The sequence below is a fragment of the Acanthaster planci genome, linkage group LG13 (assembly GCF_054643075.1).
Source record: "Acanthaster planci isolate LZ-2023a linkage group LG13, COTS_SCS, whole genome shotgun sequence".
Taxonomy (NCBI): Eukaryota; Metazoa; Echinodermata; class Asteroidea; order Valvatida; family Acanthasteridae; genus Acanthaster; species Acanthaster planci.
In genome coordinates, this window is record NC_141789.1 from 15,134,675 (window position 1) to 15,161,052 (window position 26,378).

A 26,378-nucleotide genomic window follows, 5' to 3' on the forward strand; every position below is an offset into this window, starting at 1 on the left:
GAGAGAGCAAACTTTGGGGGAGAAAAGGAGAAAATTCGATTGTTTTTTTTTTTTAAATAATGTAACCTTTCAAAGTCTTACTAAGGTGTAAGTCCACACTTGAGGGCTATCACACACTTTTGGGAAGGAGAGTAAATGCAATTCCCCCATCAACTTTCTGTCATTATTTTTCAAAAAGAAATTTAATCCGCCCTTGACCTATAGCTGCAAAGTTCACTATCTAGCATCCGTGTATCCAGCTTCCGAAGCGGTCATGCGGCTATCCGGCTGTCAGACTTACCGACCGTCTGGTCGTGCTGTCGCCCGGCAGTTTGTATATCCACGTTACTTGCTCAGTGTTCGTTTCAGAGATAATAGGGTCGGCAATCAAATAAAACAATACATCGTAGCAAGAAATTTAACTGTGATTTTCACGAAAGTCTGGGAAGTCTCAAGACTTCTGAAGAAAGAAGAGCAACGTTTTCAAAGTCTGTCCTCATTTAACATACTGTGTTTGTCCAAAGCTTGTTTCCAATACGGGCGATTCACAATAGTGCGCCTCCAAGAGTTTGCAATGCGTTGACCAATCACAACGTACGAAATCTGTCGACCCTTTCCAAACTCGCATTGGGTCGACAGATTTCGCGTACTGTAATCGGTCAACGCGTCGCAAACTCTTGGAGGCGCACTATTGTGAATCTTGTATTGCAGTAAACAATCTTCAACCTAGTATGTGAGTGTCCTTGTAAGTTTGAAGTACAGTAAATATTCCCAACCCCATCTTGTCACCATGAAGAAATCTCAGTGACATTTGATACGTCTAAACTCTTCCGGCTCGTTGTGCCAGCACACCCAGTGGCGTGACTATAGGGGCAAATTTCCGGGGGTGGGGCACCGGGGGTAAAAAAATATTTTTTCAGAGGGACTCCACAAGAAAATAGGTTGCAGTTGCATTACAACAGAGAAAATACACAGATTTCGAATGGGGGGGGCACGTGCCCCCTACTCCATCCCGTAGTTACACAACTACAACTATCCAAAAATTTAAAAGGCAGCTGTCTATTTCATGCATGGTGCCTGTGAATACCGCCCTCTATCAAAATGACTGAGTGCGATCGCTCATTGGTCAAACGTTCAGCGGTATTCGGAGTCCTCGCGCACAGAATCCGCAATGGACTAACCATGCTGACGTAATACGAACATAGGTCTATTTCACAAATGGGCAACAGACCAATCACGAAGATACCGAATAAACGACTCTTTGCAGATAATGTTATTTAATTGACGAGTACTACTAAATCCTGACATATAAATTCATATTTGTTATAAAATGTTATAAAATGTATGAGAACGTGTCAAAATTAGGGTTATTTAATATTTTTACGGAATTTTAATAACATTGACAGAACTTCGATTAATGAAGGCAGCTGCAAATCATGGCATCAAAAGTACCGCTAAAACCCCTGTGAACCAAATAACTGTATACCAGAAAACTAGCACCTAAGGACAGAAATAAAGTAGAAACGAGCAAACCTCCTTGCCATGGCATCAAAAGTACCGCTAAAACCCCTGTGAACCAAATAACTGTATACCAGAAAACTAGCACCTAAGGACAGAAATAAAGTAGAAACGAGCAAACCTCCTTGCCAAAATGTTTCCACACAAAGTATGTGTACAATGAACCCACAGGATTCAAATGATTCCGCAATACTGTACGGTTAACACTTTGCCACTAAAACATGACATACATAGTTTCAAATAATAAAAACAGTCCCTACTTTGTAAGGAATATATGAAATGACTTTTGTATTTTCTAATTCGAAAGACGTAAGTTTATCACATAAGTATTGACTTTAAAAGATTCAAATGAAATCTAACTTTCTACGAGTGTATCTTGTGTATTTTTACGTAATAGTTTACGCTATTTCAGTACTGGTTTCATAACGTTTGTTATAATTCTGTTCTCTCTCCTTCTCAGTTCCGATCCGGTGGAAATTGCGCAAATGTTTTCTTGTGAAAAATCTACGGCTGCTTGTGTTCCACATGGCTCTCAAATTAGAAGTTCAGGAATATTGAAAGAAATGTGGAAAACGGTTTGAATTACTTTAACTAAGATATACGCTATTTTACAAATTCCTCAAGTTTTACTTGGTTTAAGTCTTTCTTCGTTTGACCTTGGCAATCCCCTCAGTTTTTTTCTAAGCTTAAAAAAGACAATTTTTGCGACGACTGAACAGAGTAAATTACGATAATAAAGTTTAGCCGTCAAATAGTAAACCCGTTCTGACAACGTGATATTGTACAGCCAAATAACATCATCTCTTAAAATACTGAAAATAGTATGTACAAGTTTTCTGTTGGAAGGTTATGGCATTGCAACACACACACAAAATAAAAATTGCACGTGTTATGAATTGTGGTTCGTAAATACTAACGACACTTGGGACGCATTTGAGACACAAATAAATACACTGAAACAGTTTGGTACCTAACATGACATCACTCGCAATACGGACAGATTTGTTCAACGGACTGGGCTCGAATGATTAAACGGGAAGTATTTGAGGAAATACTGTCGTTTTAGTTTCAGAATGTTTGGGATCACAGCATGTTCTTTACTTAGATGAATGGAATATTTTGTTTTGGGTTTGGACTGCGCATTTAAAGTTAATGTTAAAGTTTCATTTTAAAACAGGCAGGATAACAATTGTTGGGAGGTAGAAAAATATATCCAAAATATTTGTACTTCCTCAAGTTTCAGAATGAGGTAAAAAGAAGGGACTGTAATGAAAAATGTTTTTTGACATGATGTGAGACATCCTGATTGTGACTGCGGTATGTGTTGGAGCTAGCATTGCAAGGGACCACCTTGTGGGAGTATACCAAAAATGAGTCATAGAGGGCGCTATTTTGAAAGCCAATGAAAAGCTCTCCACACACATTGCGCGTGCCCGTTCTCGATCTTATATAATTCTGCGAATGAAGTTAAAAGGCTGTGCGCGCAGTCGAGTCGTGCGCAAGTGAGGTGCAGACGCATGTCACTGTTCAGAAGAGAACAGGAAAAAATTAGTTCATGTACCCTACTATACTTTCCCTTTTTATTTAAACGGATGGCTACAAGTGAATTTTAAGATATGCACCATATTTCTGTGTATGACATGATTTTCTTTTCAAAGCATTGAGGAAGTCAGAAGAAGCTCAGATGCTTTTGCGTCTCAAGGGCAGAACCCGGTATTTCCCTTACCATTTAACCCGAGATATTGAAGGCCTCGATGGTGGCAGTAGCGGCCGTCGTGTTAGAAGAATCCTGGGGGTATAGACTGCTACAGTTACGGATCCCATTTGTGGAGCCGTCCAGATAGCTCGACATAGACAGTAGATCGGAGAGGTCGCGGTACGCGGCATCATTCACATAGTTGAAAACCTCGCGCACGATAACCAGGTCTCGTTCATGAACCCGAACATTTTGGGATGGTGGCTCGTAGTCGACAGAGGGCGTGGTGTGAATCTGCTGAAGCTCCGTCACGTCAAAGCCACAGATCCGAAGCTAGAAAGTCGATTGAAAAAGGTCTAAATATTTAAATGTGCGCCTGCACATAGTCAGAAACTTGGGCAGCTGTGTATCCTTTATGTTTTAACTAAAATGAGGGAGGTTTTTCACTGACATTTTTCATCACAGTTTCTTTGAAGGGTCTTACCCATTGCAATTTCTAATGCATCTCTTGAAAATATACCGCCGTCTTTCTCATTTTAATTCTCGAGCAATTTCCGTTTTAAAGATTATTTTACTGCCCTTTTAACTTTTATGCTAATGCGAATAAACTTTCTTACAAGAGTTTTCTGGAAGCCTAATTTTGTGTTCTAAAACTGAATAGCAATCTCCTTAGACAGTGTCTTCAAAAAACAGCATAGCATCAGCGCCAACTGCTGTCCGATAAAGCAGACAGTGTAAATATTTGAAGAAATGCACTTTTAGTCATTTAACCAAAGAGACGGCATATCGCTTAATACATTTTAAGAAATTCCAGTGTCGACATATATAGTCTCTCTCTTTGTCACCGATGAAGCTTGCGTATAGAGGCTTTGCGTCGTAGCCATATTGCAGAGCAGTTATTTTGTTCCACAGGAAAACTTTCTTTGCGCATACCCTGTGGAACAAAAGCACTAGCCTGCAAGATGGCAGCCATGCAAACCCTCTACAGAGCGCATAATCTGCAACCGCTTATAATACATGTACCAGCAGGAGGCGTATATCCCCTGAAGGAAACTGTAACCCATGGCATGCAAAGTCCCTCGTCAATTAACAGTTTGCCTCCTATTGCATCCTTTCGTACTCACTATTCTGTGGATCCCGTACAGAAGACGGCACATTCCGCTCATTGTTGCCTCCAGGGAGCTGTCGTTAAGACGAGGGATTGGAAGCTGTTCTTGATCCTGGCGCACCGTGTCCAGAGCCAGTATAAAGCTCGCCATCAAGTTTACATGATCGTATAGAAGTTGGGCTCTCTGTCGTGCAGAAGGTGAGACCTCATTCATTAATTAAATCTTCCTGATAGCCTAGATGTCGCTTGTTGGAGGAGTAAGCGATACGCTATTGAGGTTAGGCAATGTTAATTGATCAAGTAAACTTTCTCAACGAGTTTCTTAGCTGAAGTAAACAGACATTCTTGAATACCCCAAAACAAAATTTAAAAGGACACTGAGGTTCACACATAAAAGCAAGCAGTGAATATGCTCCTTGTTTTTATGCTACGCAATAATTTCTATATATAACCACTCCAGATGCCCCAAATCCCACAACTTCAGCGGCCATTTTGAATTTTATTACAGCCATGATCTGTTGGACCAGACACAGCGTCACAGCCAGACACAGTTACAGATTTAAAGCCCCAAGAATTCCATACGTCATTGTCCTTTAAAGAAACGGTTCTCGCTCTCTTTGAAACAACTTGAGGCAAAAATATAAGCTTTAATTAATCGCAATCGTGCATGAACATACATTTGTCTCTAGCAATCGATGTCGTCTCTCAGGTGTGAATTGACTAATGTCCGGTAGAACGTCCAACTCGCACTCGACATTCAAATACTCCTCCTCGCCAAAGTACCGGTCGCTTTTCTGTAAGATGGAAGCATGGAACATGGCGTCAGCATTACTGAAGCAAAGGTGAGTGTCTATATGCGGCACTTTCTATTTTCTTAAACAACTCTCTCAAGAAATACAAAGTAGAATCGGTACATAAGCCTGGAACTCGTTGTTAATAAATTTAAAGAAAAGAGAAACCTATTCCGACTTCCTTAGAACAAGATAGAGTCAAGATTTTCGGCAGTGAAACTGAATTTGGCGATAAGAAGTAACAAAGTCGGATTACATTGGGTTTGCACATACGTCATTTTGCAATCTGCATTAAAAAAAAATAGATTCTTCGTGCAAACATATTTCATCATTAATGTACCTGGCGTACAAAGAGCAGTAAATCCTTGGAGTGGCATCCCTCAAAAGAACGAAAACAAGTTTGACGTCACAAGAACGAATTAAAACTAATACGTAACCTCTGATTTGCTTCACAGTTTCCAAGCCAACAATGTTCGTTTGTTCCGAGCGTAAGAAAATTTGTTTTTGTATAAAATATGTATTTCAAATATTTAGACTCCTTAAATATGTCTAAATATGCATCAAATTATACATTAGTTTTGGGACATTTTGTGTTCTGTTTTCTTTCGTTGTGCAACCTTCATTTCGCTACAATTGCCTTGGTTCTGTAAGCGAGCATAATGAAGATGTCATCGTTTGTAGATGTTAACGTTAAACTGCAAAGTAATGATTTGGGGATTCCCGCCAAAACGGCTTCACTGAGAGTGAATGGTGACCGCAGCTTTCTCGGTATTACGTCCGCTCGGCGTTCAATACATGTTCATGTACATACACGCAGTAGTACTAGTACATGATACGTCACAATGCCGCCCACTTTATAAACAAGAGCACTGACGAAGGTTTCCTGGTTTTCGGAAACTTTTCCCCTTTAAACTTGGAAGGCTCCCTTTGTGGTTACGGTGATATTGAATCTTTAATTTCTTCCTCTGTCGGAAACATACCAAATGGAGACCTAGATTTCTTTATTCTTCAGCTACAATTACCGCCACTGCAGAAAATACTTGAAAGAGAAGGTCAATAACCTAGAAACTTGGAATCAGTATTAGATATTATGAAGTGGTCTTTGTTAACTTCAAGAAGATGCTTGTCAGTTTACCACTCCAAAGGAAACAACTCCCAGTCCCCCCCCCAAAAAAAAACTTTAAACAGCATACAAAACAAAACTTTAAGTGTCCAAAATTATTTTAAAAATTCACCACAGGGGAAACATTGGCGATTGTCCTTTATTTACAAGTAGCGTAATACCTTATTGACAGTGAAAGTGAAAGGGGTCCGTGGTTTCCTGCTCATAATTTTGCGTAGCAAATCGCGATGGGGAGCATCTTCATTTGAGTCATTCCTGTTTAAATAATCATTACAGCGACTGGAAAGCAGCGTGGAAAAATTTCATAACCTGTCAGACTTCGGTTATTATTTATGTGAGGTTGAATCCACTCCTATTTTGCCTATTCTTTTTTAATCGTTCATCATAAAACGGCGTGATAATGTTGAATAAGATGATTACAGTAACGCTTCATGTAATTTCTTATACGTGGTAATTTTGGTCAATAGGCCTATATGATCATTTGAGGATTATTTTTCTTAAACCATACATTCCACGTTTTCCTTCTTTTAATTTTAGGCTAAGAACCCTTCTAGTCAGGCTTTTTCTCACCAAAAATTAAATAAGTACAAAGCTTAAGTCTGCCCTAAACGTGACTGTGACTGGGAAGAGGTTTAAATGTACAGCTAATGTATGAAAGTGTATTCGGTTGAACATTGGGTCTTTTTTCGTCATTCTTATCACGCATTGCAGCATTACCCTCCGGGGAAATTCGAATTGATTTTGTCTGTAACTGAGACCATTGTCTAGCGACCATTAGGTAGAACATGTTTCGGAAAGAAAGTGATTTATTTTCTCTCAAATTCCCATTTCAATTCTGGTTCTGATTCTGGTGCTTTTAGTCCTTAGTCCAATATTAGCTGGTACAACAAAGTTCACGAGACTTTGGAATGATTTTGAAATACATTTTCTATGATCATAAATTACGTCTAGTGACAGTGCCTCAAATGATAACGGTATTGAAGTCCAAGCAATGTGAAAATGGAGTACATGTACTCAACATTCTAAAACTTACAATAAGTTTTTTCATGGGATTCGACGAGTGTTGAAATATCAAGTACCTATACCTCTTGGGGAAATATGGATGCTCTTTGATTGGTAGTACTGAAACAGACACTGAATTGATTGCATTAAATTGACGGATTTTTCTAGGGCCTTGTTTTTCAGACTATGCCGTCTTGCACCATACAGTCGTCCCCTTTCCTAATCCTCAAAGGACAAAAGAGGTCGATACTTACAACTATCTCGTTCAGATCGAACATGCTTCTTCTGTTGGTTTGAAGGAAGTGTTCCATTCCCGGGAGGAGTAGCGGCTCGTCCAGTTGATCCACGAAACCATCAGAGCTGGGGCCCGTCGTCAGGAGCGCCTTGTCCACGGCGTGAATCAGACATAACGGCTCGGCGGAGTCTGCTCTCATCCTGGTGGTCAGCATAGCGCCCAGCCCAACGCTGGGCGTCGTCGCCGGCATTGTGAGGGGATCGTCATCGATTAGATTGGGAATAGGAGTGGCTGGTATGGACGTGGACAAACCTACAACTGTTGCCAGTCGACATCCCCCCCCCAAAAAAAAGGAGAGAAAAATGTAAAATAATCAGCAAATGTTGAGCTTTGTCTGGCAGCAACACGTAACGGTGTTGAGTGCATTTCAAATCTCTTTCCAAAATCAGAACTCAATGGGCTAAAGTATGTCTCAAAATAATAATAATATAAGTGAAAAGCACTCAATTATTAATTTAACTCACCCAAGATGAATACTGCAAAATACATTCTGTATACAAGCAAGTTGTCCTTTAACTCAGGGTATCTTTTCATTGAAATAAATAAAAGTTCGTGATTTTTGTCTCTTTCTTGTTGCTGTCAAGTCTTCAATCTGAGAGCACGGTCATCATCTCTGTCCTTTATATGCCCTCGAATGTATGTCTTTTTCTGTTGCGAAAGCATACTTGTATGAATGAAAATAAAAATAGATACTTTACCTTGTCAGGATTACGTAAAGCCGAAGCCGCACAATGAATTCTTGCATGTATCTGTTTATCAACCCGGAATTATTTCGCCGTGAAAAATAAGAAAATCGACTTCCTACGAAATAGCTGTTTCGTTTTCCGGGTCTGGACACGGCTATTCAGCCGAGACAATCCCAAAATTATCCTCCTATTATTTTATCTGTCTCTACTTTTTAAATTTATCCTGTAATTAAAGACGAAGTACTTTGTTTGTGGGGTAACCTGTGAGATGAGGTAAGACTTACGGAGGTTGCTAGAGACCCTTTCCCTGAAAATATGCCCTTATTCAGAGCTCTTCCTCGTTTGATTATCGTCTTCTTACCTAGGTATGTGGGTGGAAGATAAACGTTTATCCATGTGGTTTCGCATTTGCTGAATGTCTCTGACAGTTTGTCCGATACGCGGCATTTCGGGAGAATGTCATTTTCATATTTCATGAAACGTGCAATAGGTACAAAGGCTATGAGGTTATATCGGAAGCGAAAGATTCGTGCGATAACATCACTTTCTGGCGATTCTTCGTGCTCTTCGTGGCGATTTTCTAAAATAACGTGAGTGGGACGACGGCGAAAAAATTGAATAGTTTGTAGCTGTTTTCACCACTAAAATAAACTTACAAAAAGGTCATTCAACTTTTCCTCCACTTAAAAAAATTGTAAAAAGTTGCAATATTTTCCCTTCCATTTTCCCAAAAGGACTGCTTTCTGCGTTCTTGTAAAGAGGGAGTCGTGAACGTCAATATCTGTTGCACTCCTTTCACAAGACGAAGCATACCCAGGAGAAAAACACGAAAGGGCAGGGGAGTAACTAAGGACCTTGGTCCCGGGAAAAATAAGAAAATATTGTTTGCTATTTGCAGAAACAGTCAGGTGCTAAATAATGTTTTCGGCAAAGGCATTAAAAGCAGACACTAAATGAAGTATTTGCAGACTCAGTACTCAAGGGAGCAAGTGGAACATTTGATCGTAGTTGACGTGGTTAGACGGATGAGGTGAAATTTATGGCTTCCTTTGTGAAGCTTCTGATTTGAAAAACAAGCTTAGTACGTGTAAAGGAACTTTAAAAGTGTAAAGGGAATTCAGAATCTGAATTACTGCATCACTTTTTTTAGTAACGTGGTCAAGGGAATGTTGATCACAAGCTCCCGATTGACTTTACATGCTTCAGAAACGAACGCTGACAAAAGCAAGAAGTAACATGATGTTCATTTATGTCCAAAATTAGAGATTTACTGGGAAATATTATTACTCATGTCACGAATTTGAGTGAGTCAAAGTGAGTCCTCGCTCCTGCATGCAAATTCCCGGGTCAGACAAAAATAATGTTCCCTCGATTGTACTTTATGGTGGGATGAATCATGCTTGTGCCAACCATGGAAAGTAAAAATCACCTGGTACTTGCTATTGTGCCCAAAAGCCACAAGCCACATTTTTCCGTGTTCAGTTTTTAGCCTTGGTGAACCGCCTCTGCTAACCGTGGCAGTTGATCACATCTGTGGGTGGTTGTATTCTAAAGTTACCCCTGTTTTCCATTCCCATCATGTTCCTTCTTTCTTCAGGTGGATTGCACAGGCTAGAGGAATATTGTTAGAACATAAATGAAGTGCACTGAGCTGTGAATTACGACAACTGCAAAGAAACAAAATCGTTGTTATACAAACAAACACAACACAAACAATAAAACCAACCTCAAGTAAATATGCACCCCACATACACGGGCTTTCAAAATCAAATATTTCAGTAAATTACAGTACATTAAGAGACCTTAAGCATATTTAATCTATTTTAATCGTTTTTAATCGATTTGATTTCAATGCTGCAAAATGTCAAGGGAGAATGTCAAGACATCAGGTCATGTTACAAATGGTGCGCTCTTCGGCCTCCCATCAACGTAAGTGTGACAAGTGACAAAGTAAGTGTATTTTAGTGTCACGCGCTCAATCTTGGAGTTTCGATATCGGTAAGCTTTGTAAGCAGTAAGCACGTTTTCGAGTGTCCCTCGCCTCCCAATAATTTTTCCTTCTTGTTAATTAAGACCGGCAAATAGCCACCTCCCTGCATGGAAACAAGGAAATGAACTTCTGAAAAAAGAACGGAGCTACTGTGTCTTGCTGCCGACAAAACTGGCTACCAAAGTGGGCTGTGCTGTAAGCACATTTCCTAGAATCTGATGATATCATAAGTAATTTCCCGTTGGAAAAACTTCTCTTTTCATGACTATAAAGACTACTGAAGAGTGTTCTTTCATCAAGATGCAGCCATCATCGTCATGCTTAAGGGAATCAAAATGACGCTAGGATAGCCGAATTCCCAATGTTGCTGCGAAATAAAATACCCCATCTCAATGCAAAAAATAAATAAATAACTGAGCCTTGTGTATGCTGATAGCATTCAATATGAACACACACAGGATCCTGAGTTCACTGGCGGATCTTCAGGTTGGCTGTTGCTCTGCCAATAATAGGAAATTGAAACCAGTAACGATGAAACCCTTGGGCCCGCCCGCTCCCCTGCAAGTTAATGCACCTCGTCTGCTCAAATGATCGAATACTTGCACATAAGATATTAACTTCAAAGGGGGAGCTTACACGCCCAACACCTCAAATAGTATGCCGTTCACCAACCTTGTTCTTTGCGTCCATACTCCCATCCAACGAATTTTACCTTAAGCCAGAAGGCTACACACAGCGCCACAGGTGCAGCGTAGTACTCTGTGAACCTACAATTAGAATAGATCTGTCCCCGGGAACAAATTAAACTCCTACGTGTCGGCATCAGTCCTCCATACAAATTTTAAATCAAGGTTATTTCACAGATAACATAATACGGAAGAGCTATAATATAATCCCTACGCATGCTTGTATATCGCATCGAAACCCAAACGAAATCACTTTCGTCCCGTGTCTGCGTGGATGGCGAAAATCACGCAAGTGCGTTGTTAGACTCTCTCTCTCTTTCTCACAGGAATTTTTTTATGAATGAGTTTGAAATAAACCCAAGCGAACACAAACTGCTTGAGCGACATCCCATTCCTATTGAAGATAGAAAGAGACCTTTTTTGACAATTTCTTTTCAGCAGGAGGTTACAGCAACCAGTATTTACCCCTTGGAAAACACAAAGAGTCCTTTTTCACCTGAGTTTGTATACACATTCAAATCGTGGACCTATAACAATAGGGGACAATAGGCTCCACGGTTTCCGAAGAGTCCACGGTTGGAAAACGTGTACAAAATATAGGCCTATGGGAGGTCTTCCGAAAAAGTTAAAGTATGAACAAAAGAGGAACAATAGGGAGTCCACGATTGAAGGCGTTTACACACTTGGGTGTGTGTGTGTAGGGTGCTCTAAAGACTATGATGGGAGCAGGAGAGGGCGGAAGGAAACCTGAATAGATTTTCGAATATTTGCCATCCCGGACAAAGAATGGCCTCAAATGAAAGAACACACATCCACCCTTGTTTTACACACGAAGTGTGGACACTCCTTTGTTGGCCTGTGGTTAAGACAAATGCTCCTTTTTCTCCCACTAGGATAACTCCTTCGAGTTGGATTTTTGATGATGATTTTTCTGGACTGTTCCTCTTCATTTTGCCACGGATAACTTTGACCCCAAAATGCCTCTGAAACTGGTTTTCAGAGAGGGGAAAACATTGTATGGAGCGTGCAAGTCCACACAACGACATCGCACCCTGCATTATGTGGACTTCGTTTGTACAGAAGTCCACACTATGTATGACACACCTATATACCCCCTATGATTGGACAAAAATAATGGACAAGTGATTCATTTACTTTCGTGGCAGTTCCGTGCATCTTCTGGGGAATCATTAAGTTCGGGTATGAATTACAAATTATTTTATTTAACGATGCAGGACAAGTCTTTCATATTCCTGTCTTATCTGCGTTGTCTGGATTGACCATTTGCAAATAGCCAGTGGCGCGTCGTCGCCCTAACGATTGGCAAGGCACTTTTTCTGTATGCGCGTTTTCAGTACGCTGGAGACTATAGGCGTACCCGAATCTTTATCGGTGATCTCACGTTGGTTCACCAACACCAGAACCCGCCTAATGAATAGAGCGGACTGGCGTTGTGATCACTGATCAAGATCCAGATCCATGTGAAACAAACAGGCCCGTAGTGTTCTGTAATGAACCAGCATATTCAGTATTTCAAAAGGGCTATAGGTCCTTCGGGAGCGAAGCCCGAGTGTGATAGGCGCTTGGCCCGCGGATATCGCCTGCGCGGATGACCTCATACGCGCGTGTTATCTTAATACTCTGTATGTTGAACAATTTAAACTTTTACTTTACTCAAGCACAATCATCTTGAACAAAGTTTGTGTGAAGACCTGAAGTATATCGGTTATTCTATAAATTGGGGGTCCATCTTTTGTGTTCCAGGCCTGTCACATCTGACGTATGATTCTGTAAGTTCAGAGCACATTTTCTAATGTCCAAGAGTGATGAATTAATGCAAATTACCTGCCATCAAAAAATAAACAGTTTGAAATCAATTTCAGTGATATTTCCATGTCAAATTACACAAATCAGGTGTAACAAGGACACAAAAAGTGACACATTTGGACCCTGAATTTATAGAATTATTCAATGAATTATTATAATTATTATTAATCTTATTATTATTTTTCTATTTCTGGTAATGAAGCGGGCCGGGATTCGAACGAAGGCCGCAGAGGTGGAAGGCGATATCCTCCTTCCATCGCTGACGTATTGTTTACTTTCAGAAATTGGATATTTTCTTCATGGACAAGTTGCTTGTCTGGCAGCTATGATGAATATTTGGACAATTTTCCCGAATTTGTTTACGTAGTGTTATCATCCTCAAATGGATGCTTCTCTGAGTTCCTGGACTGCTTGTGTCCGAAGGGGAGTAAACAGGTGAAGTCTTGAGTCTACAAGGCCGAGGATGGTGACGATGACAGGTGCAGATACAGAGGAAGGATTTGGGGTCATCCCCACTCTGCATGATAATCCAAAAAAGACATAAAGTAAATACCAAAAAATGAAATATTAAAAGTAACTGAAAAACATGGCATGTTGCAAAATTTATTTTGTACATCAGTACAATATAACGCATAAATGTGAGTTCGTCTGTCAGCAACAAACAGGAAAAAAAGCTGGTGGAACTTACCCCCTCCCCCGAAGAAAATCCTGGATCCACCCCTGAATGACTTATAATCAAAGACGCTCATCAAGAAAGTAGCATGTGCAACCTATGCCACGCTTAAAACGGGTCATAAGGAGTAGTGATGGGCCTTTCTATTAATAGCATCTGTATCTCATATCAACAATCCCCTAACAGAGGAGAAATCCGTTTTACATGTATGTGATAAGCTGTAATATTTGACCAGAAAGCACTGGGGAGATACATCTAAATTCCCCGATTTACACCTTTGTGTTGGGAACAGTCGGAATTGAAAAGCAGAATTGGAGCCCACTCTGTGAAAAGGACCATAAAAATGCAATGAATTGAATTTGAAACAACAAAATGAAACGAGAACAGTGCTGATGAAATCACCTTGTAGTGTGAATCCGTACATTGGTATTATTTTATTCTCTGATGTCATTTGACATTATGGCTGTTTCTCTTTGGAAGAATTTAAAGAATATTTTATAAAAACTTCTACTGTAGGTGTTTCCTTGACGCCTTCCATTGAAACAATCATGTGACACAGTCGGGCTAATCGCCACGCGCCCACGCAAGACTGTCTCAAAAATGTCGTCAGCAACAACGTCAAAAGGAGCAAAATATATACGTGATGTGAGTAGCAAAAAGAGTTGAAAAGACGCATGATTGTCATTTCATCAGCAGCGGACTAAACAATATTTCAAAGAATCCAGTAACGACTAGACGACTACAAGACCCAAATGAGATCGCGGCATCGTGTTTATTGATTTATTAAACATTGTGGTCGAATTATTTCGCAACCATTTGCCTTTATGTTGTTCCCCAAGTTTTCTGCGTTGATAAAATAACTGTGCGTCTGAAGTCCAGTTTTTCCTGATAATACAAATGTAGACCAATCAGAGGAGACGTCATGACTTCACTGGCACCGCATTAACGGGAGCGTTTTAAACCTGAGGAAAAGCCCCCACTGATTGAACAGACATGAAACGCGCACGCGTACCGTCTGCCTGCGCGAATGTTGAGAAACTACAGGTCCTGGTCGCTGGATTAGTCATAGCTAATGCTTCCCCTAACTGTTTTTTTAATACATCCTTTAGTGTGCATGTGTTTCGGAGGCAGGTTTTCTCGACCACTTTCAACTCGTTTCTGCCAATACACGGATCGAAAAAATGTTTAGTTTCCTACATAATTTTAACGAAAATTGAGTGTATTAAATTTTACCTATGGAATGTGTCATAAAACAAAGCAATCCAAACGTAACAGCCATTTTTCCCAAAGTAGTGACAGAATTGTTGATTTTGTATTAAAGCTTGAAATGTTATCCACTTCAAATGAAAATTTTGATTTTGTGCTGCGGAGATCCTTTCAGTTACATAACACAACTCTGTTTTCTTCTGTCCAATGGAAGTTAAAACATTTTATCTTGCAAGTGAACTGAATTGAAATCTTAAATCATTGGGTTGTCTACTTCTTTGGTTCTTTCTACTTCTAAACTTGATGAGATTGATGCTTATTTCAGAAGGTAATGGTTGTTTAATCATGAAGTTTCAGAGTTTGCAGTTTTCATGGTATAAGTTCGTGTTTTAGAGAAAAGACTGTTGAGCTCGTTCAATTTTACCTCAGTCAATTTGTAATAAGCTGGTGCCGATCTTACGTACTCTTATTTATTTCTGTAACATTAACCACTTGGAAAAATCCTGTTCGTTGGTAGAAAATGTCGGAGGTTTTACCCTGACTCAACAGAAGCCTGTTCTGTTCAGTTTCCTCATTCTCTAGCCCTTCCAATGATCTCGTGTGTGTTAAACGGTGTTCAGTGGCAGTAATACAGCATTTTGATAGCTGTAATAAATCCCATTGGACGGAACAAAAAAGCAGTTGAGATTACTCCACAGCATATCATCGGATTTAAATAGAGTCTTTAGTTTTGAAAAGAATACATTCTAAACTTCAGTTTGATACCAAAAAACACTTTCAGACAACTATTTTGGAGAAAATAAATGTTACTTTTCAGTTGATTGGGGGTACCTTGTTCTGAGAGTTTTTTCCAGGGTGTTTCGAAAAGGCTTAATCCCGTGTTAGTCGGGAAAACCTTTGTGACATTCTTTAAGCTTTCCCTTCGTTGCTTACAGATATTGTCGAGTCTCTTGTAAACGGGGCTTATACCAACTCGTCCCTGGTCGGCTTTACATGTGACTGAGTCATTTACAGCAAATACGAATATTTCTATTTCTTAAGTGGCAACTTCCGGATTTATCCCGGAAGACATCTGAACTGCAACTTCCTGAACAGACTAGTCAGTGGACGAAACAATGCAGATAGAATTACATTCAATGAAATGCACCGTCTGGAATAAGGAACGAACTTTGGGCTGGTGAAGTGGTTAAGGCGGAAACACGTTGAGTTTACGAATCCTGCCGACCGAATTCAAGCGAAAAGCCACTTCTCGAAGCATGAACTCACTTGCTATTTGTGTGGTTGTAGAGTTTCGAACGGTCCTGTTTCGTATGTAAACCTGTTCGGCGGTGGTGACGAAAATGACGGCAACACCGATTCCAATCTCAGAATTTGACTTGCAAATCAAAAATTCAAATTTTCACGACGCAAAATTCCATCAACAGTGAACTGCTACGAACAACACTGGTTTCTAAGCTCGGTGGGTTGACTGGTGACATCTTGCGCCGTTTGCCAACTAGGCCTCGGAAATACTGAGTATAAAGTATTACTCAGTCACGCTGACGAAATCTCATATTAAAAACTGGTAAAAGTCTCCCCATTTTAGGGCGAAGCAAACTTTTTCCAAGTGGGGGAAAGTACCAACCCAAGTACAACAAGGGCTTTGGCCTAGACAAGGGTCTTCACAAACTACAGTGTACTTTCTTTAGCATAAACATGCGCTGTAAGTTGAAGAGGCCCTAAATACAATTATTGCTGAATGTAGAAAACCATTTGTGTAATGGCTCGTTCTTGACCTGTGAGTTGTATGTTTTAACAACACCACGATGAATTCTGAGAATTGAACGGAAAATCATCGCACAGTCTGGTGACTAACGAGATGGGATGGACGGGCGTCTGGAGGCTGCTATCGGGAAGTACAGTTTTTGTTTTTCTGAATCTCTGACTAGATGGCCGTACTGTGCCACAACTGGTACATTCAAAATGGTTTTGTAATTTTTGAGCACAGTCAGACACAAGAGGACACGAAGTGGTATAATTTGTGTAAACAAGTTTTCTTTCGTAACGATGGCACAACAAATGCTATTGTCAATCAGGCTTAGTACACTTAATCATCACTGCGGTGAGGACTCTCTTTGGATGAAAAAATCTTGACTTGAATTTTGCCAAATATTTCCTTCTTCTGCCTCCCCCTCCTGCGGTGGACCTACTTGACTTCAACAGGCCGACGCCTCAGAATACGTGTCACGTGTCACGGTTCTCGTATATGCTTTTTAAGTTATCAGCTAGCTTTAATGTTGCCCTCTCGGTTGTGTAAACACAGGGCGTATTTCCTCCCACTTACCCCAGACCAGACACAATATATATTATTCGCTTCGAGCAGAAGCACCCCCTCATCTGTTAAAAGGAGCATCGTTGGTCAGTTTGCTCGTCACCCAGCGCCCTGTTTTCGGGCGCTGGGAAGTGCTGATGGCTTTGCACGACTGTTTTGCTTAGTTTTGAAAAAACTGGCAGACTGCCCCTAAAAGTAGTAGAGGCGTCCTAGGCGTTACGCCATAAACTATTTTCACGATTGAGGGCTGTTGATACGGTAGGGACCCGCAGTCTAGGCTGGTCACCCTCACCACTAACATATAGAGAGTTTGGCGAAATCGAACATCTTTGGTCATTTGGGGCGTTTTGCTAAACTGTGTCTGTTTAATTTTCTCTACCGTACAATGATCACCAAGAGATTTCATAAATTTATGCCCATTTTGCAACAGAAGATACTGTTGATTTAAAGAGTCTTTACTTCATTTAATGAGTAATTTGGATTAAATTTAGAAATTTGAGAAACTGTCTGTGTCAGGTGAAATGGACAGGTAAGCTCAACCGCTGTAAACCCTCCACGGTAATCCAAGGTCACTTCCCTCCCTGGTCATTCGGGGACAATTTTGTGGTCTTGTGGCTTCATGAATGGTTGGAAGTGGACGCAGTCTGGAATACAGGTCGGAAAAGCGAGACCTATGCTGCACTGAACATGCTGGCTTCCTTCAAGGCTGTTTTCCGCGAAATTTTATGACACACGATGGAGTTAAGCCTACGCATGCCAATTTGTGCCATTAAGTATACATTCTCAAAAATGTGAGGGGGTGTATTTTTACCAAATTATTTTTCCGAGATCTATATTTAGAAACTGTTCAAAATTGTTTTTTTTACAGGAAACATTTTTCAACTTTGTTTATATAAAGATTCATTCTTTTTCCACCATTTCTTTCCTTTGTAAAAATATTTATAAACATTTTGAGATTTGTTGTTAAAAAAGATTGGTTTTGAGATTTTTTTTCAAAATCGTTTTGACAAGATGAAATAGCGAACGAGTCAGATTCCCTGAAGCCTAGTTGAAGCTTTCTTGTACTGGTCTGCAACCTTGAAGCAAGGATTTCATCATATCTAAGGTTTTTATTCGGATAAAACCAAACGAGTTTCCTTGGAATATGGCTGTACAAACTTCTTAAGATGCAAGTCTGTATCTCTGATAAACGCGCACTTTTTTTGCAAAAATATAAAAACGAACTTTCAAAAAAAATTTAATATACTTTTGAAAATGTATACTTCATGGCATTTGCGGGCCTTCGTATCATCCTAGTGTGCAAGCAAAACATATGACGAAGTTAATGGAAAATTCCCAACAATGTACAGCACTAGACTGAGCGTCATTAATGCTGACTTTTTGGCCAGGAGGAAGGATCAAGTTGGTTTGGGTCATCAAAATGACATTGCTGCACGCGGACACAAATCATTCTTCTGCTGTGCTGTTGTACTTTGGTGTGCTGCTGCCTTGACCCTATTTGTTTTTTAGCACCGGTCTGCTGAATCAGAATCATTTCATACACTCGAGCGAAATCGCTGCTGAACGGAAACCGCGGTCAGGTGTACCAGTTTTAAGTTTGCTTGTCACTGGTTAGTTGTTCACTGGCTTAGACGGCATATAGCAGCAGTGGCGTAGTCGGAGGGGTACGTGCCCCCGACACACACACAAATTTGGGGTGCCCCCCCCCCGAAAAAAACGGATGAATGGAAATTGAACAAGGCTAATAAAACCTTGCCCCCCAAAAAACCACACCATTGAAAGTTGGTGTCCCCTTAAGATTCTGGTGTCCCCTTTGTGCCCCCACTGGTAAAATCCTAGCTACGCCACTGCCTTTGTGGCGATCATCAACTTCGAGTTGCAGTGCAGCCTTAATCTCCTTTTGCTAACCCAAAGAAGAAACAAGCTAGAGGAAGGTTTTCGAGCAGGCTCGAGCAGACGCCCGGCGCACACACTCATACCATACAATCCAAACCACAGATATAAACTAGAATAATTCTCTCTTTTAAAAAATTCTATTCTATATCAATGATTCGAACAGAAACTGATCTGTGCACACCATGATGCCCTGAGCCAAACACACAGGACCCAGCTTCTCGCATACGAGGTGAATTCCCAACAAAAGTTCCGTCTTTTTCATGTTCCCGCTCGGAGCTGATACGCCTTGGAGCGGTTTTGTATTATTCATCAGAATAAAGAATCCACCATGCAACGCTCAGATTACTCTGTACAGTCTGAGACTTGCCGTCATTGGACGTGACTCGCAAACCGGTGCTCTGTAACTCTGGTACAGCAGGTAAATGAACTATTCCTGCTTGGGATTAGTGACGTCACGATACCCGTCATAATATCTACGCATACTTTTTTAACGGATCTCGGTTTGGATAGACTGTCCACATGTCGCCTTCACGGTGAACTCCACTTTTATTTTCACTCTCAATCTGGCAAGCCTTGGCACCGGAATCTGTTAACATCACGTGACCCAAATGGAAACTGACATTTCAGGGGCTGGTCTTGGTGTAAGCTTCATTTCCCCAGACAACCCGTACAACACATGAAAGCAAGGAAGGAAAAACGATTGACGTTGTCACAGACAAAGGAAACTTTGAACCATCCTTCGAACTTTGCCTCCAATTCCGGCTCCGGTTGTAGGTTTCAGTTTTATCATCTTCATTAAGTTTTAAGGATTGGTGTGATGGAGTGCAGCAATATCGACAAGTATGGTGAAGCACAAAGTGGGAAATCTCTCTTCTCGTCACGATTTTCACGAAGTGACGGACGCTCGAGCGCCGGGAACGTACAACCGGTTATTACAGCTGGTTATTTGTAGAAAGCAACATGCAACATGCCAGCGTCCTTGTGCATTTTTCGAGAGTTAATGTTTGGATAACTGGGCCAACGTCTTTTCCATTAAAAAATAATTTCTGTCCAGGAAAATTATAAATGTTATTTTCGCAAAACTTTCTTCTGTCTCCAGCTTTGTAAACCTTCTCGATGGTTTTTGCGGCTTTTCAAAAATCAAAATCTCACGAGTTTTTCCATGTGATCGTGTAAAACCCTGACGAGGAGGTGGTGTGTGAAACTGTACCGAGAGCAGTGTTCTTTTGTCGTGTTCCCGCCGTTCGAGCGCGAGAGCACGAAACCCGTGTCAAGAACAGGCCGCCCGAACTCGACTTGTGTTTCCGAAAATAGTCGACAAAACAGCGCCCTCCAGACGGTTCGATGTTGTGTTGGAATTTTAGCCACGACTGTTTGGGGGATGGCCATCTCCTGATAGACGTATCTTCCAAAGTCATTGTTTTAATGAAAGATGAAGAATTGAGATTTGGCTTGATGTGTGTCTTGAACACCTGAGGAATTTGTTAGTATTTTTCCATGGTTTCTGAAGTGGGTGTTTGTCACTGCTGTCTATGGCAGCGTTTTATTGGTCTGCAACCTGAAAAAGCAAGGCTAAGTTTTGGCGGCTTGTTCTCGTCTGTTCACGAACCGCTTGATTTGTTGTTCGTTAGTCGGCCGCTCGAACACCGGGAACGTACAACTGGTTATTGCTGGTTGTTGCATGCATCATGGCGGCATCCATGTACGTTCTTCCAGAATGAACTTTGGAAAGCTGGGTTGAATTCTTTTCTATTTAAAAAGGAACATTTATTTCTTGACTATGGAAAATGAGTATTGTTAATTTTGCAAAACTTCCCACTGTCTATGGCTTTGTGTGCCATCAATCTCACGAGTTTCCCCGTGTGTTCCTGTAAACCCTGACGACGAGGTGGTGTGTGATCCTGTTCCGGGAACAGTGTTCTTGAGCAGTGTTCCCGCCGTTCGAGTACGAGAACAAGAAACCCGTGTCAAGAACAGGTCGCCCGAACCCGACCCACATGTTATTAGAAATGGCTAATGTTAATTGACCAATCCTAGCACTACCGAATCGCAAGAGGGCGGTAGACTCCTACCATTTGCTGGCAGTCGAAGGCCTATCCAAACAAGGCGAGGATGATACTTGAGGTGAGATAGGGAAATGAAAATGATTGTGCCAACTTGAGTTAAGGGTCCCGGAGGACGCTCTTACAGGGATCCATCTCACTTATTCATGGCTTATTTTGCTGGTGAGTTTGAATGTACACTCCCTGTAAAACGGAGGCCCAATTTTGACAACTCTTTTCTCTGAACCTTGAGCAAAATGTTTGAGCGCGAGTCATGTTCATCTTTTAAAAATACTCCCGAGTTTCGCCACATCTCAGACATTTTTTGTGTTCCTGTAGAAGAAAATGGAAGTGGAATGAACTTGAGAGTCTCATATCATGGGGAGGGGAGCAACGTTCTTCAAGCTTAGGACACAGTTGGTGACCCCGATTATTGATGGATACTGGTGCTCTCTTGAGAAGATTTGCAATAAGCACACCATTAGTTGTCAAAATGACGTCGAAGTCACACACTGATGAAGGTAATTAACGTAGGGTCATTAATGAATAAATTTTGAACATGTGTCAAGAGTGAAGATGTACGGTAGGATGGGCTGTCGATTCGTTGTATACTGATTTCTTCTGTTTAGCTCAAGATCCCATAGAATTGAATCAGTACGTGTAACACTACCATTTCTAAGCATCGCATTTGTCTATGACATAACAGAGTGCTCAACAGTGCAATTTGTTTCTACTTTTGTCGGCATTCCCTTATCATTTTGCAATCCAAAGTTTATCACAAGTATTCATTTTACCTTTGCAATTACCGGTACTTTCTTTTAAAAAGTCAGTATTTTAATAAGAATAAAAAGAGAAAGTGTTTATCCGGAAGATAAACACAATGCAGTGATTGCACTTCACACAGTTTTTAATGGTTCCATACCATGTGAAAGGAATGATCAACGGGTACCAAGTGCAAGGGGTCTACAGACGGCTCTTTCAGTGGAATCCTGGCGTTAAGTCGAGTCACTGATTGTTTCATCAGTCGTGTAGTTCTGGTACCAATCACTCGATTGTCAACTGGTAACTCTCCTGCATTACGTGTATAATGTGTTTGCCATCATGTGGAACCATAACTGTAGGCATCGTTACAAGAATGGCTACAAATTCCGCCCACCCAAGACCTTTGGTATGACGTTTATCTTTTTATTGAAAAGTTTCGTTTTCGATTTGGGGAAGTAAGACCACTCACCACGATCGACCATTAAATGTGATTGTGTATTCTCTGCTGTCTTTGTTTTTGTTTTGTGTGTAAAAGCCATTGTGCAGCATTGACTGTGACCCAACCTTTGTAGATTTAAAAAAAAAAGACATAACCTATAATTTGAAGGCTAGAAAAGTGATGTGGGTAGGAAATAACTATGACGAGGCATAGTAGGGACAGGGAGTGGGGTTGGAAACGCTAACAAAATGCGATTAGAATAAAATCATACAAATGCTTTAAATGCTTTAAATTTGACTCAGCCTAAGGACTTTTGCATGATGCCGTACAGTCAAGCCCCGAAATCTAGGAGAGCATATGGCTCTACATTAACTGCAATTCCGAACCTTTGTTTTTAACTGAAAAACAAGGTTTCGTCACATCCGACCCAATCAACTAAACAAACACGCAGAATTGGCAGAATGTCAGTGTCTAAAACCCAACTGAGTACCACGTCTACCTAGCGCAAGATATGTGCCCGGTAGCTAACTTATTGGTAACAATTTCCTAATAATCTTGAACTAGATTTGTTCAGAGTAAATGATATTATTTATGTTTCGGTTTCTGAGATTGCCTTAGAATTTTTCAGTGGCCCCAAAGCAGAAAAGCTCAAATTCATAGGCTGTGTTGTCCCGTATACTTTTCAATAGAAGTGTATCATTTCACATTATTCTGTCACATTCCGCTCGCTAAAATATCCTCAAACGTGAGTGTAATGACAACAGGGTGTACGCAATAAAAACATCAGTAATAGAAGTTTTTTTCTCCTCCAGATATATACATCTGGATAAAATTAAAAACAGAAACAAGATACCCGTGTAACCTTTCAAGTTGCGCAATACATTTAACTTTGTTCTTGTATTAAATGGTTGAGCGCTCGAGTGATACGGATGCCTTAACAAGACAGAAATGAAAGCAATTTTTTCAGGCCTTGGAATTCAGTATTAGAATTGTTGGTGATTTCAAAGGTAAGTACAAGGAAAGATATAGAGTTAGACAGGCTGGCATAGTTAATTGGTGAATGGGTTAATTTTTCCCCACAAAGTTTGCATGCGTGGCCTTTTATAAAGCTTTCCCTTCCTGGTGTAATAGTTGCTTGAGGTGTAGCCAAACATGTGTATCAAGAAGTTCATAAAATTACATTAACCAACTGATGAGCAAAACAGTGTCTAATTAAATCCCTTGGTGGAATGGCTTTCAGTATAGAAACAGTAATAGGACTTCATATCAAAGACTAACGCGAAACCTAATGGTTCCATGCTTTTGGAGAAGCAAAACAAAACAAAAGGACATTTTCTGTCCTCAAACTAACAGGTTCTTCTTTTTGCTTCAAATCTGGACCAATCTTTAATTCATGAAGAAATGTTGTAACGGAAGTGGTTCCTTTGAATCTGTCCCCCGGAGTTAGACAATAGCCCCACCCCGAGATCTCAGTAAGTATGACGGGAAGGGGGCCTCACGTTTTTTTCTACTCTTACGCATGCAATTGACCGACTGTTTCAAGGTATAAAGCTTTCCATTACTACTTTCAGAAGTGGCCCTTGGACTTTTCGAAATAAAGGAAAAGATACAAACTGATTTTCGTGATGCGGCTCCAAATTTTGAAAACCTCGAAACCTTAGCTAATCCTCTGCACTTACAAGAACTAAGAGATGTCAGCTCTTCCTGTGGGAAAAAGTATACATGCAATTTAGATTTAAAGCGAATTATTTGTAAATTAATCTTTTTTCAAATTGGAATGTTTTCAATCAGTGAGGATTCAACTGCATCCAGTTGTGGAATAAGATCCACTTGCAACGTCGATTCATGGGCGTGAACACGTCGACCTCTGTCTTCATTTTGATGTACTCAGTAGAATTCTCTCTGCGAGACGCAACTTTCCATAGGCCTTTCGTTGATTATTGATACCTTACATCAAGTATTAATAATTATAATTACAAGTTATTCAGTAATATACGCTTGCTGAAATTGCAGTGATCTCGATTAGATCTTATTAAGTATCATTGGTTAAGTAAGCAATAGAAGTTATACAGAGACAGCTTTGGTGGGTGTGTTTATAAAAACATACCGGTAATAAACTGCATCCGGTATTTCTTATCCAAATTGTTAAGTAAGGCTGGAAGACAGGCACGTTTACACATAAGCGATGGTCAGCGAGAAATCGGCCCTGCGATGCAGCATATTTGAATCGCTGCAATGTCAAAAACGTGGTTCACACCTGCAAAAAATGAAAAAAATAGTATGTATACTCTCCGTCATATTTTACACGGGCCCAGGTGACTTGGAAACAATTGCAGCACGACGCCACGCCTCTTTTGTTCGGTGTTGGCATTTCCGAGATATTGCATTGGTGTTGAATACCCTGATACTCCACAAGCTTTTTATCGCAAGGCCACCTTTGGACTGAAATGGCTACCGAAAATACGTAACAGCATGAATATGCATGTATATTGGGCTTTTATAGTCACCTTCATGAATAAAGATCACCGTTATCTATTGTGTTCTGAGTGGCGCAATTCAACAAACCGTGGGAGGGTTGCGGTTTTGCTTTCAAGTGGGCCTCCCCCATTGTCGTGCTGGTACACCTGGAGTATACCTGTGCTCTTGCTCAGGTAACTTTGCCTTTTATACCAGAGGGGTTCCCCAAGTTCAACAACATGAGTCATCCGGTCCAATCTCACAAAGGCCGGCCCAGGTGTCATCACAGCAAGATTCAACGACTTTTGCGGCGGAAGTTATGAAACACGAATTCGTTCGTCCAATTCTAGCTGAAACATTTGTGTTCACCATAAACACAATTTCTTGGTGTGCGTTCTTACGTATTTTTCTTCTGTGTTGTAATTTCAAGCTTGTGATCAAATGGAGTTAAAAATAAGTATTTTTGAACGCATGGTCCCCAAAAAGTATATAATGAGGATGGAATCCCGTCTCAATCAAAAACTGTCGAATGAGCAGAAGAGGAACACAACACAAGCGCAGAATAAAAATCGAAGAAACAATGGCTATTCACCCTCTACTTATGCTAATCGCTGCAGGTAAGCCTATCATTTATCCTCCTTGTCAAATTCACTGGGATCTGATAAAGACAAAACAAAATATTTTTATAGACTTTTCCAAAGATAAAGTAGCCAAGCCTCTTGGATTTAGGCAAGTTTGTCTTTTAAGTTTAAGTAAAAATACGCAGTTATTCTGGTCATGTTCAGATAATACTTAGGCCTACCTGACCTGTTGTCTGAACGTTATCAGAACAAATTGAGAACTTGATTTGTCTTTTGCCTGAACAGTCACTGCCGTCTGTACTGCTGCACCTACGAGCATGACACCACCAATGGAATCTGCTACACCGACCTCGATGCTTGTCACGTTACATACCTACTATGCCATCGACAGCGAACTGAATGAGCTAAGAAGAACCCAAAAGACTGCCTACGATAATTATGTAAGTTCCATATTTTATATCCTTCCAGGTATCAAATTTAGCAGGATAACTAACCTCTCACTTTAAGGTTGGTTCAAGAAATAAACTTAACTTTGTTAAATACTCCATGCCTCCGTTCGATGCTATCTCTGCTGATGGTGAATCATAAAATAAAATAAAAGCGTTTACATTGGAGGCCGACGTCAAAATGCTCGGAAAAGTATATTCAAAATGAATTTACTTTAAAACGGGCAACAAAAGAAAAGAGATTATGCCTTTTGCTCTTATTTTGATTTTGACTTACTTACTAAAAAGATCTCTTAAAACCAGCCCAAAGTTGGATGTGAAATTTGGGTGAATCTAAAAATACTTTGGGAAACCTCCTGAGTTGCTGAGTACGGTAAACTACCATACAGCAACATGATTGATAGCTTCAAATTATTGGCTATAAGTTCCAGGCGCTTGTACAAGTTTTTAATTTTTAATTTTTTTCTTTTTTCTTAATACTTGGGTCACTCGCCTTACAATCTGGGATTCTGGGTTGCAACATGAAACACTCCTGTGATGGCTGGCCCAGATAGCCTTGCGAAATGTTTTGTAAACCAAAGGGGCGCTTCGGTAAACTTGCCCGTTATGTACAGTCAAAAAAGAAATAGCTCCTTTGTGTCCAGAACAAACAACCACTCAACCGCAACACCATTATTGTCAAAACTAACTGTATACACCATTCACTGGCTGTACTATGGACCCAACTAATGTGAAACTTATGAGTGTTGCATTCTGTATGTATACCAACATTAGGATACTGTTTCCTTATTGCACGGAGGAATAAAGTGTAGTTTTGTGCAGTGGTGTGATTGAATGAGATGGATGATTGGAACTCGTATGACT

General features: G+C 40.4%; 2 protein-coding genes across 2 annotated transcripts; both read right to left on the bottom strand.

Moving 5' to 3' along the window:
* Nucleotides 1–1,271: 1,271 nt before the first annotated feature.
* Nucleotides 1,272–4,476, bottom strand: LOC147797034 (uncharacterized). Its single transcript, XM_087145046.1, has 2 exons — nt 4,318–4,476; nt 1,272–3,526 (listed from the first exon to the last, which is right to left on the bottom strand). Exons 1-2 carry the CDS (start codon nt 4,450–4,452, stop codon nt 3,227–3,229), a joined length of 435 nt encoding a protein of 144 aa, XP_087001172.1. The 5' UTR covers nt 4,453–4,476; the 3' UTR covers nt 1,272–3,226.
* A 31-nt stretch (nt 4,477–4,507) lies between these two features.
* Nucleotides 4,508–8,840, bottom strand: LOC147797035 (uncharacterized). Its single transcript, XM_087145137.1, has 3 exons — nt 7,472–8,840; nt 4,979–5,095; nt 4,508–4,570 (listed from the first exon to the last, which is right to left on the bottom strand). The coding sequence occupies exons 1-3, from the start codon at nt 7,700–7,702 to the stop codon at nt 4,508–4,510; spliced, it is 411 nt and encodes a 136-aa protein (XP_087001263.1). The 5' UTR covers nt 7,703–8,840.
* Between the last annotated feature and the right edge of the window lie 17,538 nt (nt 8,841–26,378).